The sequence below is a fragment of the Podarcis cretensis genome, assembly GCF_951804945.1.
Source record: "Podarcis cretensis genome assembly, chromosome: 18".
In the NCBI taxonomy this organism is placed as follows: Eukaryota; Metazoa; Chordata; class Lepidosauria; order Squamata; family Lacertidae; genus Podarcis; species Podarcis cretensis.
Window position 1 is genome coordinate 3,332,087 of NC_137188.1, and position 13,568 is coordinate 3,345,654.

Sequence of the window (13,568 nt, forward strand, 5' to 3'; positions counted from 1 at the left end):
TAGGCATCTAGTCCAACCCCCTGCAATGCATATGATTAAGAGTCTCATGCTCTAACAACAACAACAACAACTGCATGGTAAATAATAAATATAATAATATATATATATATAATTTTTATTAAATAAGAATAAACATATAGGTAGATAGATTATTGGCACGCAGGTGGTGCTGTGGTCTAAACCACAGAGCCTAGGACTTGCTGATCAGAAGGTCAGCAGTTCGAATCCCCGCAATGACGGGGTGAGCTCCCATTGCTCATTCCCTGCTCCTGCCAACCTAGCAGTTCAAAAGCACGTCAAAGTGCAAGTAGATCAATAGGTACCACTCTGGCGGGAAGGTAAACGGCGTTTCTGTGCGCTGCTCTGGTTCGCCAGAAGCGGCTTAGTCCTGCTGGCCACATGACCCGAAAGCTGTACGCCGGCTCCCTTGGCCAAGAAAGCGAGATGAGCACCTCAACCCCAGAGTTGTCCGCAACTGGACCTAATGGTCAGGGGTCCCTTTACCTTTACCTTAGATAGATTCTGATGGACAGATAGATGGATTCTTATGGAATCATAGAGCTGTAGACTTGGAAGGGACCCCCGAGGGTCATCTAGTCCAACCCCCTGCGGTGCAGAAGAATGCAGTCCCCTGTCCAATTAGAAACCAAAGCAGATTCTGCTTCGTTTGCGAATGTGCCAGCAGTTTTCTATATGGTGAGCCTGGTGGAATGTTGCAGGGTGTGGGGCTCCCGAGCTACTCAGCTTAGGGGTGCTCACCTTGTAGGGTTTCTGTCCGTAGCTAAACGCCTCCCACATCGTGACGCCATAACTCCAGACGTCACTCTTGCTGGAGAACTTTCGGAAGAGGATGCACTCTGGGGCGTACCACTTCAATGGCCACTTCCCTGTTGTCTTGGCCTGCATCGAAAGGCACAGAAGAGGGGCAGTGAAGAATCGCCAGGTTATGTGCGTGGTGCAGAAGGAGAAGACTTGGGTGGACGACTCGCTCTCCCCAAGCAGAGACAGGCCCCACCATAGCCCAGCATGCTGTCCTCACAGGGGCCAACCAAAGGCTTCCTCCCTCCTTTGTTCCCCGTCATTCTAAGGTAGACTGCCTCTGCCCATGGAAGCTCTATTTAGCAGTTGTAAGAAACTCAGAGGAGCCTAGCTGCTGGATCTAGCCAAAGGGGGCCCATCCAGTCCACCCTCCTATCCTCATGGCATCCCACAATATGCCCTGACCTCTGGATGCAACGGCAGCAACTCCCCCCAGTTGTGATTCCCAATAACTCATATCCAGAGGTAAGTCATTAGAATTTCATCTCAATGGGCAAGACCTGTTTTTATTCCATTTCTAACCCAGATTTCTTCCCAGGAACTCAAGGTGGCATGCATGACTCTCCTTTGGCCCATTTTTATTCTTCTCAGGAACGCTAAGAGACTGTGGCTCACCCCAAAGTCACTGGGTGAGCCTGACTGAGGGTTTGAACCCTGTTCTCCCAGGTCCTAGTTCATAACACCACCACCACCACCATCATCATCATCAACAACAACAACAACTTATTGCTTACACTCTAACCATGCTGTAGTTGGAGTCATCTCGATATAATCAAATGCCTTCTTGTTTTCCCAAGATCTGGTTGAGGAGTTTCTGCCCCCATCCCTTAGATATCTCAGCTAGGGCTGGGCGATATATCAATATATCGTCCAAAACCAGTTTGAAGTCCATATTGTGATACCGGTTTCATAGTTTTTGACCTAGCAATAAATATATCGCAAATTATGATGTGTGTGAGGGCTGGGTGATATATCGTCCAAAGCCGGTTTCAGGTCCATATCATGATATTGGTTCCATAATTCTTGATCTGGTGATATATTGCAAATCATGATGTGTGTTTATGTGCTCTGCAAAAATCACAATGTGGGGGAAACAAGTGAAGCCAGCCAATGCCTCTACATAGCTCCATCCTTTTTTCAGACATTGAGATATATCGGTATATTGTGGTATTTAGCTTGTGATATATCACAAATTTGAAAACCAGCTCCTTCCTTATTTCAGACATTGTGATATATGCATGTATGACAATGTTTAGCTGGTGATATATCTCAGTGTTGAAAACCAGATATCGCCCAGCCATAATCTTAACCATTCTTGCATCCCAGCAGATCACTTTCTGACCTTCAATGGATCCCTAACCTGTTTTTCATTTCTCACCAGATAGTAACTGTCATCAGCGGCCAGAGCTTTGGACAGCCCGAAATCACTGATCTTGGCGTAGTGTTGGTTGACCAGCAGAACATTCCGGGCAGCCAGGTCCCGGTGGACAAAGTTCTTCTCTTCCAAATATTTCATGCCAATGGCCACCTGGTGCATCAACTCGACCACATTATTCACGGGGACTTCATCTCTAGGGGAGGGGGAGAAAGTTCTTCCACGGTTAAGGCACTGACTTAATGAGGGTTCCTGATCTGGAGAACCCAGTTGCTTTAGAACAGGGAAGAGGAAACTTGTGCGTGTTCAAGATATTAAACAATAAAATCCAAACTCATGTATGAAAGAATGATAAAAATCAACATATCAAGAGAATAAGAAAAGAGAAAAAGCAAGAGGGAGGGAAAGGGTGGAACACAAAAGAGATTGAGATAGAAGAAAAGTACCTCCACAACCCTCTCTGTCAATTGTTAGTACTATCGTTATTATATTATTTTTTAAAATAAACACTCCATGAAAATTTCTGGCTGTAATTTAAATTACAGTTTTCATACTATTCTGCTAAATGGTATTTTGTTACATTTCCCTCCCAGGCCCAGCCTTCCTCTTTCGTCACTCAAAAAGTCCAAAATGGAGAAAGTTTCTTAGCCTGAGGACTTCCAGGGAGGTCTTGTATTTTGTTTGGTAGAATCAGATTTGGGAGGGACCCCGAGGGTCATCTAGTCCAACCCCTCAGGGTCCCTTCCAGCTCGACAATTCTATGACCTCAGTGTCAGGAGCTCGTCCTACTCTTGAGTAGGACCCTGGTAGAGACACATGCCCGACTGGCATGTTCTCTCCCTCCTGGTCGATTGTTTGGGAGCTTCAAAAGCTTTCTTCAGCCCGAACATCACAGCAACCGATGCCAACAGACATCGGCACACTCAGGGATCCGCAGTGTTTGTGCAGTTCGCGTAACAGAACTCAATAGCTCAGCATTTGGCTAATCTATGTGTATTTACATATAAACACACACTGAGCACTGCAACAAGGCTCCCTCTTCCCTCTAGCATCAAAGATCCTGTCTCCGTCACTTCCCACTCTGTGGAATGAAAACATACACCATCATGTGATAGATAGACAACAATCCCATGACTGCAACCAGGGAGCAGGAATGCTAACATCCAGAAGGTGGTGAACTCTCCTTCGTTGGAGGTTTCTAAACGGGCTGGGGGGGGGGCACCTGTCAGGGATTCCTGAGCTGTGAGTTCTGCACTGCAGAAGGTGTCCCTCCCAGCTCTACATTTCTATGCTTCTATGGTTAGTGGTATCCCGTGGCTCAGACCTGTGGCTCATATCTCTCAGGAGCCAAGCATTCCATAGTGTGATCTCAATATCGTAAAACTCCCTCCCGGCTCAGATGAGACAGGCCCCTCCCTTGCTGAACTTGACATAGACATTTTTTATTCCGGGTTGGACTGGATGACCCTCAGGGTCCCTTCCAACCCTACAATTCTAAAGGAAGTCGCATTAGGCTTATTGGTAGCCCCTTTTATTCAACGGCTGAACTGCTTAATCGATCTGCCACCCGCTTTCTGACCTTCTTTGGAGAAGAAGAGTTGTCCATAAACCTTGGAAATAAAGAACTGGATTTGCAGTTCCGCCCGGGACCTGCAGATCCAATCTGCGGTGGGATCGACTCACTTCTTAGAGGAGAGGAATCTGTTGAGGGACCCTCCGGAGGCCATCTCCATCACCAGCATGAGTGCCTCTGCTTCGCAGACGCCGATCATGCGGACGATGTGAGGGTTGTCCAGCTGGTGCATGAGCTGCGCCTCCTTCATCATGTCGTCCCTCTCAGCTTTCTCGTTCCCGCTTTTCAGGATCTTGATGGCCACGTCGATGTGCTTCCTAGGGAGGAGGGGAGCAGAGGTTATGGCGATGGGTGGCAGTGAGCATTGGCCTTTCAGAAGAAGTAGGGAAAGGAGGCTGGGCTCTTAAAGGACTCATTGGAAGACTATTTGAAAGAGGCATTCCACCAAAACTGGAATAATAATCGTAAAAATTATAATAATAATAATAATTTATTATTTATACCCCGCCCATCTGGCTGGGTTTCCCCAGGTACTCTGGGCGGCTTCCAACAAAGTATTAAAATTCAGTCGTCTGTTAAACATTAAAAGCTTCCCTGAACAGGGCTGCCTTCAGATGTCTTCTAAAAGTATGGTAGTTGTTGTTCTCTTTGACATCTGGTGGGAGGGCGTTCCACAGAGCGGGTGCCACCACCAATAAGGCCCTCTGCCTGGTTCCCTGTAACTTGGCTTCTCGCAGCGAGGGAACCGCCAGAAGGCCCACGGCGCTGGACCTCAGTGTCCGGGTAAAACGATGGGGGTGGAGACGCTCCTTCAGATATACTGGACCGAGGCCGATTAGGGCTTTCAAGGTCAGCACCACCAACAATAATAATAGTAATAGTAATAGCAGCAGTAGCAATGCTTTCCTGCTCTAAGAAGAGGCTTTCCCCAGTGTGGGGAACAATATGTGGAGGAATTATTATTATTATTATTATTATTATTATTATTATTATTATTATTTTAAAAAATAAATTTTATTTAACATAATTATTACAAAATACAAGCAAAATACTGCAGATATGTACATATATCTTTCAGATAAGCACAGATATATAAAAAAGAGCAAAAAAGGAAAAAGGAAAAAAAGAAAAAAATAAGAAGAAAATTTGGAAGAAGAAAAATTGGAAGAATTTCTTCCAAATTTATTCTACAAATATCTCAATAATAAAATTTCATTGATTGACTTCCATCGCTTACACTGCACTTCCTATATACACTTTAAGCAAAATTGTATCTGTTATTCCGTATTTTCCCCATACAATCTCATACAAATATTCTTCTATTATTATTATTATTATTATTATTATTATTATTATTCCTGCTCTAAGAAGAGGCATTCCCCAAACACTGGAAATAGCCACCACCTTCACCACCTATCTGACTGGGTTGTTTTCCCGATACAGGGCTGCCTTCAGATGTCTTCCATAGGTTTTTTTATCTCCTCATCTGATGGAAGGACATTCCACAGGGAGGGCGCCATTACCGAGAAGGCCCTCTGCCTGGTTCCCTGTAACTTGGCTTCTCGCAGCGAGGGAACCGCCAGAATGCCCTCAGCACTGGACCTCAGTGTCCGGGCAGAACAATGGAGGTGAAGACGCTCCTTCAGGTATACTGGGCTGAGGCCATTTAGGGCTTTCAAGGTCAGCACCAACACTTTGAATTGTGCTCAGAAATGTACTGGGAGCCAATGTAGGTCTTTCAAGACTGGTGTTATGTGGTCTCGGCTGCTGCTCCCAGTCACCAATGTTCTGGATTAGTTGTTGTTTCTGAGTCACCTTCAAAGGTAGCCGCACATAGAGCACATTGCAGTAGTCCAAGCGGGAGATAACCAAATCATGGACCACTCTGGTGAGACAGGGAGCAAGCAGGGAGTGTCTCAGATGGAGCTGGTAGACAGCTGCCCTGGACACAGAACTGACCTGTGCCTCCATGGACAGCTGTGAGTCCAAAATGACCCCCAGGCTGCACACCTGATCCTTTGGGGTACAGTTGCCTGATTCAGGACCAGGGAGTCCCCCACACCCACCTGCCCCCTGTCCCCCCAAAACAGTACTTCTGTCTTGTTGAGATTCAACCTCAATCCATTATATGGCATCATCCATTTTACAATGGGGGTGGGCGGTTGTTAGCCCCATGAGGACTGGAATCTTACTTTGAGCCCCAGTTCTGCATATAAAATCAGTCCCCAGCATCTCCAGGTGCAGTTGGGACGATCCCTGCCTGACTCTCTGGAGAGCTGCTGCCAGTCCGTGCAGGCCACACTGAGGTGGCCGGATCATTGCTCTCGCTCACCATGAGGCAAACTTACTTCTTCATTTTGTAAACGCCTTTCCGGACGGAGCCGAAATTGCCTGCTCCAAGCTCCATGTCCTCAACAATCAGGTTGTTCCTTTTCAAGAATAGCTTCTTCTCCTTCAGCTCCTCAGGGTCGCTGTAAGGGCTTTCGTAGCAGGACGTGTCCATGGGCAGGATCCGGCCCTTTTTCCCACGGCCTGCACCGATCCCCAAGAATTTTTTTTTAAAAAAATGAATTTTATAATTTTCATAGTCACATAAACAAAGCAAAGCATTAAATTAAATTGAACATTGACTTCCCTTCCTCCCCTCCCGGACGGTCGCCAGATTCTGTGTACAGATCTGTAGGCGCAGACCATCCCCTGACCCAAACTAGTTCGTTAAGAAAATTCCCAAACTCGGTTCCATGGGTGACTCTGGGTCATCTCTCTGCGGTAGCTTATCTTAAAGTTTTAATTGCCTATACGCTTATCGCATTTATAAATTTTGAATTTACTGTTGTACATTGTTTTAAATGTTTGTTTTCCTTCTGGGATTGTACCCCCAAGTGTGTTTTATAAGCTGGTCTAAGACAGTAATAAATTATCTATCTATCTATAAAAATACAACAGTTCACCTTTGCTGGTTTGTTCCCTTGCCCTTTACTCACCAATGGGGTCAGGGGTGTAACCATCAGAGTTTTGTGATACGAGTCTCCGTTGAGCCTGGCAAGGAAACATAGAATCATAGAATTTTGGTCGACTTTAGGAAAAATGTTTAAGAATGAGCAATGATGTATAAGTATTGAGGTTCAAATTTGGATATAAGGATTTGTTGAATTAATAATTTAAATTGGAATACAGGAAGGGGAGGTGTGAGGAGGTCTGAGAAACAAGTTAAATGAAAATAAGTAATTGAAATTTTATGTGTTTTTTTTAATCGTTTTTTAAGTTTTGGATTTTTGTATTTCTGTTATTTTTTCTTTAATTTTTGTTTTTGTGTGGTTTTTGAAAATGCTTATTAAAAAAAAATAGAATCATAGAATTGCAGAGTTGGAAGGGACCCATGGGGCCATCTACTCCACCCCTTGCAGACGCAGGATTCGCTTCCGTGCAGAGATCGGTTCAATGGGATTTCCCTGGCCGCTGATGGAAGCCACAGCTGATCTCTCACCCAGGACATGTGTGTTCCCCGGTCCTTAAACCGACCCTGAAAGGCGGTACCTGACTGTGACAATTTGAGAGGAAGCAAAAAAGAAGATACTTACAAACGCAGGCGAGTGAGACGGTGGGGCAGGCGTCGCGGTTTCTGGAAACAGGAGGAAAGAGTTTGCTTAGGTGACATCTGCAAATGACAAGCCTGAGCGATGGTCCTTCTAGCTCTCCCATGCACAAACAAACAAACAAAGCCAAGCTTCCAGACCTCATGAACCTTGCTTGGAAGGAACTAGGTGGAAAGAAGATACAGTCCCAACCAAGAAAGAGTGGCAGATAAAATTAATGGACTATGCCGAAATGGCAAAACGTACGGGAAGAATTAGAAACCAGGGAGAAGTAACTTTCAATAAAGAATGGGGAGAGTATCTATCGGAAAAACTATTGGGGGGAAACTAAACTCAGTAGTAAAACTTGTAGTCAAAAATGGGAAATAAGGATTTAGTAAAAAAATTGAATTATCTAGTCTTTTATATATTGTATGTGTTTGGATTATCAGTGTATTTGGATGACTTTGTAGGATTTTACTGTTTTAACTTATGCCAATAAAGGCTAGTTACAAGCAGGCCTGTCTTACCCATAGAGGCTAGTGGCGCAGGGTGCCAGGGCGCCAAGTTCTGGAGGGCGCCAGGCGAGAGTCTGGGGAACACCGAACAAGTGCGCTGAGTGAGCGAGGGTGCATTCACTGCTCCTGCAAGCGCCAAATTGTGCAGGGCGCCAGAAGGCTAAAAGGGAAAAAACCGAGCCGACGCTCAGCGGGAGGAGCGCATGCACCCTCGCTCACTCGGCGCAGGCCCGCTTGCTCGGTGTGCTACCTGCTGTGGCCACCGTGGCACGAAGTGGCCAGCTGAGCCAGGAGGTGCCGCGTCCAGCCTCCATCTCTTCCCCGCTGGAGGAGCCGCCCTCCAGCCGCCGCCCGCCTCCTCCAGCCCTAAAAAAGGTCGAAAACTCTGGGAAAGTAAAAGGCGAAAGATTTATACGATCTGAAGAGAAACCAGATTGAAGATGATGGAATTTATGGAGCTGGCTGATCTCACCGGGAGAATCCACAACCAGAAAGAAGAGGAACATCAAGAAGACTGGAAGAAATTTAAAGACTACTTGAATAAATATTGTAATATTAAAGATATGTAATCACTTGAAAGAAACAATTAGGCCTAGGATAAAAATAGAATTAAATTTATAAATAAGAAAATGTACGATAAGAAAAGTTATGTAAAATGATTAGGACTGTGATATGGTCTTTTGAAACAGATATTGGAAACTGCTACATATAATTACTAAGAAATTCAGAAGGAAGAGATTTGAGGAAGTAATATACTATGTTTATGAAGATGGATGGTACTTAATTTTAATTAATTAAGTGGTAATAAGTTGTATGCACTTTTTCTTCTTTTTCTTTTCTTTTTCTTTCTTTTTCTTTTATTTTTTGTATATTTTTATTATTGTTAATCTTTTCCTTTTTTACTATGTTTATTTACTGAAAAAATAATAAATATTATTGGGGGGGGAACAACTCTAGACAGCCCTGGTTACAAGTAAGAATTGGATATGGGTATTGTTTTCCTTTGCTTTTTAATTGATGCTTGTAAAATTTGAAAAACTCAAAACACATGTGGTGGCTCTGTAAAAAAATTAAAGAATTCTGGAATATCATATATGACGAACTGGGGGAAAAAAAGTTTGAAAGTATCCTTTCCAAAGAAACCGGAGGCCTTCCTTCTTGGCATTCTAGACAAAGAAATATCAAAAAGCCTAAAGGAAATATTTCTGTATGCCGCTGCGGCCTCAAGGACCCTGATTGCAATGAATTGGAAGGGGGATAAGGTACCATCTAAATCAGAGTGGTTAAATAAAATCCTAGAATATGCTGAGATGGCACAATTGACGAACAGAAGGAGAGGCAATTTCAATCAATGCTATACTCCAAAATGGGACATGTTTAAAAAATATTTACAGAATTACAATCACGGTGTGGTGGCTATGGTAGCGTTTGAATGATTTCTGTGTAAATAATATAATATTATGTGGGAAATAAAACAAGACGTAAGGTTTAGTTTTTTAAAAAAAGACTTTAGGTATATGAAGAACTTTATTGAAATATGAAATTTATTTTAGTACCATCATTGTTCTAAAAAGGTATATACATTGGGTGCAGGCGGGATGTCATGTACATCTGCATACAGATGTAGAATAACAGAACAGAAGATGATCAATATTTTATCAAAATGGAAAATTATTACTGCTTTTGTATTGTTTTTTTGTGACCTCTGGTCTTTTCAATATTCAATGTAAATTCTATGATATGTCACTTTTTGAATTTACCCAATAAAATCAAAACTTGAAAAATAAATAAATGAAAAATTCATATAGGTTTTTTAAAGAAACTAGGCCCTATTTAACAAAGTCCACTAAATGTAAAAAAACAAAACACAAAAACCCAGCAACTCTTGAATTGCACCTGAAAGTAGTTCTAATATTTCCCATGTGGCAAATATTGGGGTCTCACCTGGTGGCATATCGGGATTCGGTGTGCTTTCCCTCAAATAATAGATCAGGCCATCCGGTTTCAGTTTGAGATATTCCACGAGCTGCAATTGGGAAGGGAGGAGAAGCCCAGAAAAAGAGAGAGAATATTTTATTTTTTATATATTTTTAAAGGGCTCAACTTTGCCTATTCCACATTCTCCTTTTGCTTGAATCCCAATATCTCCTTGGAGATCGCAAGACGAAATATAGGAGGCGAAATCATAAGCTCAGCTAGGGATGGTCCAGGGGAAGGGTTCCTCCACAACGACAGCAGATTTCATGAATGCAAGGGCCAGATTCCTTTCTTGGCAGCCTCCTAGGGGCCACCTGCCAGCATTGGGAAAAGTGGGCAGGGCCACAGAGCCACAGGCTATACCTGAGTACAGCAGGATAATTTCCTCCCACGCTCAGACTGCTTTGAGGTTTTATTTGCACAACCGAGCAGAATATAATTTTAGGAAATTAACACACAACACCCCACTGTCCTCCATTCACTCCTAGCTAGGAATATACACACCCCTCACTTTCCCCCCTCTGTATTTATATACAATCGAAATTATTTCAATAAAATATAATACTAGATGGAAGTGGCAAAGCAAAGCCGGGGAGGGGTATGTCCTGGGGAGGTTTCCAAGGTCCACACAGAGTCCTCTGGAGGGCCGCATGGTGATTGATGCTTGGCTGATACCCCTGCCATGTCACTGACGTGCCTCTAAAACCCCACCAATCCGCAGAGCCATCAAGAAAACTTCCACTAGCTCTATTCAGTCTTGTTGCTGTCCCCCCCCCCCCAGTCTCTACACGGCTATTAGTCATGCTGATGAGTGGAAGCTGCAATTAATGGTCCACTTCCATGACACTCCACTGGGTTCCGCTGCCCATCTGGTTTTCTGTTTGTCTCCCTCGACGGCTGCCACACATACTCAGTCCAAATGCCTGGCTTAAAACCATCTATCAAAAACTTCCCTCTTGTGGCTTATCCCCACAACACCTACTCACTGTGGGCCCCACTAAAGCAAACAGTCTAACTGGTCAACGTCTAAAAGATGTTGAGCATCGGAACAACCTGGCCACTATAAGGAAATTCTGCCCTTGGTATGTTCAGTTTCCACCTCTCCATTTTGATTCTCTGGCCCCATATCTGCACAGACTTATTATCCCAAAACACAGACGTGCTTTTACACTTGCAAGACTGGGTGTTTTGCCGTCTGCGGTACTCAAGGGTCGATTCCAAAAGATCCCGCCTGAGAAACGTCTTTGCCCCCGTGGAGACGGTAGCACCGAAACAGTGGCACACGTCCTCCTGTCTTGTACTCTCTACAAAGACCTGAGGAACGAGATCATCACTCCACTTGTACTAACCATCCCAGGGCGCTCAACCACTGCCACAATGTCCTTTCTTCTATCAGATCAAAATGAGCAGATAACAGCAAAGGTGGCTAGGTTCATAGCAGGGGCCATCAGAATAAGGGCCACTAACTGACTACTGATTCAGGACTTTAAATTGTGCTCTTATATCAAATTTCCTTTTCTGCATATACTGTAATGTTTTACTGTCGCTATGGCCATTGGCTAATGGGTCTGCTTTGGGGGCTCCCCCTCCCTTTAGGTGTCTACCCCCCCAAAAAAGTTGTACCCCTGCAAACCTTGCGGTTTGCCCATGTTTGCTGACACCTTCTTGGGTGGCAGTGCCATCTTGCCTAAATAAACAACAACCCTATTGTAGGGGGTTGGACTAGATGACCCTCAGGGTCCCTTCCAACTCTACAATTTGAAGATTCTCTTCTCTTCATTGCAATGCAGGCAATCCCAGAAGGAGGAGGGTCTCCAGCCCCACGCACTCACACAACCCACCTGCCACAGCGTATCAAACTTGGTTCCGTCTTCCACCGAATATTTTCCTGCTTTGTCCTGTCCGATCCGGTAGTGATAAACGGTCTTTCCGTAGACAAGGGACAGAGCGTAAGAGCCCTTCTCCTTTTTCTCTCTCAGCCTGGAGGGAAATGGCATGGAAGTTGTCAGAATCAGCTCTGTTCCTACTAAGGGGCACCTGATTTTTATCCAAGGGGCTGGCGAATGCGTCCATTTTCTGTTTCTCATTCTTCCAATCTCAGCTTCCCTTTCCAAAGCAAGGTCCCCTGAGATAATGCAATTTTGTATGATATTTGCATGAATGTGTCTTTTTATGGCCAGGTTGTGGGACGCCATTGCAAAATTCAGAGAAGTGCTGATTGCGAGGGATGGCTCCTTTCCATTCTGCATATGGTTTCAGAAAGTATGAACCAGGGAAGTTTGCCTTTTGAGGCAAACCAGGTTTAATTTAAACCCTGTGGCTACCTGGCAACAAACAAAATCATAGAATTGTAGAGTTGGGAGGGAATCCAAGGCTCATTTAAAGGTAAAGGGACACCTGACAGTTAATTCCAGTCGTGGACGACTCTGGGGTTGTGGCGCTCATCTCGCTTTACTGGCCAAGGGAGCCAGCGTTTGTCCACAGACAGTTTTTCCAGGTCATGTGGCCAGCATAACTAAGCCGCTTCTGGCAAACCAGAGCAGCACACGGAAACGCCGTTTACCTTCCCGCCAGAGCGGTACCTATTTATCTATTTGCACTTTGACGTGCTTCCAAACTGCTAGGTTGGCAGGAGCAGGGACCGAGCAACGGGAGCTCACCCCGTGGTGAGGATCCGAAACGCCAACCTTCTGATCGGCAAGCCCTAGGCTCTGTGGTTTAACCCACAGCGCCACCCGCGTCCCTTAAGGGTCATTTAGTCCAACCCAATTGGCTCCATTAGTTACACGTAGCAATTAACAAGAGCCATAGGCAGTTCTGAAAGCAAAGCAAACTCTGGGTAGCTTCCAACATATATAAAAACATAATAAAACATTGAACATGAAAAAGCTTCTCTATCCAGGGCTGCCTTCAGATGTATTCTAGCAGTTGTCTAGTTACTTATCTCCTTGGCTTGCGGGTCTTATAACTAACCATACCCTCCAACATTTCTGCAATGAAAATAGGGATGTCCTAAGGAAAAGCGGGGGATGCAGGTGGCGCTGTGGTCTAAACCACTGAACCTCTTAGGCTTGCCGATCAGAAGGTCGGCGGTTCGAATCCCCGTGACGGGGTGAGCTCCCGTTGCTCGGTCCCAGCTCCTGCCCACTTAGCAGTTTGAAAGCACGTCAAAGTGCAAGTAGATAAATAGGTACCACTCCGGCGGGAAGGTAAATGGCGTTTCCGTGCGCTGCTCTGGTTCTCCAGAAGTGGCTTAGTCATGCTGGCCACATGACCTGGAAGCTGTACGCCGGCTCCCTCGGCCAATAAAGCAAGATGAGTGCCGCAACCCCAGAGTCGGCCACGACTGGACCTAATGGTCAGGGGTCCCTTTACCTTTACCTTTAAGGAAAAGTGGGAAATTCTGGGATCAAATCAGAAACTAGGACAGCTTTTGTAAATCTGGGTCTGTCCTTGGAAAATAGGGACACTTGGAGGGTCTGTTAGTACTGGGCAGAAATTGAACTGCAGCAGAGCCAACAGTGGCAACGCTGGGTCGGAATGTAAGTGGCATCCTTAAAGGGAGGTGGGCTTGGCTCAAATGGCCAAATGAGGAGACTGAGGGCTCCTCACGCCTCTTGTGGGACATTAGGACGGAGGTTCCTGGACTCGGCTATTCCAACTCCTTCGCCCTGGTTGATAGATGCCCCAGATCTGCAAAGCGAGGCAGGTGGGGGCCCCAACTGCATAAT

General features: G+C 45.0%; 1 protein-coding gene across 1 annotated transcript in view; it reads right to left on the reverse strand.

Moving 5' to 3' along the window:
* Nucleotides 1-13,568, reverse strand: part of ZAP70 (zeta chain of T cell receptor associated protein kinase 70) — a 30,723-nt gene that overhangs the window by 1,479 nt on the left and 15,676 nt on the right. Inside the window, exons 4-11 of the mRNA XM_079960663.1 lie at nt 11,679-11,817; nt 9,805-9,886; nt 7,349-7,389; nt 6,752-6,806; nt 6,116-6,299; nt 3,878-4,084; nt 2,198-2,390; nt 760-900 (exon numbers count right to left, since the gene is read on the reverse strand). Of these exons, the coding sequence (XP_079816789.1) occupies nt 760-900; nt 2,198-2,390; nt 3,878-4,084; nt 6,116-6,299; nt 6,752-6,806; nt 7,349-7,389; nt 9,805-9,886; nt 11,679-11,817 (1,042 nt within the window). The remainder of the gene's footprint in view (nt 1-759; nt 901-2,197; nt 2,391-3,877; nt 4,085-6,115; nt 6,300-6,751; nt 6,807-7,348; nt 7,390-9,804; nt 9,887-11,678; nt 11,818-13,568) is intronic.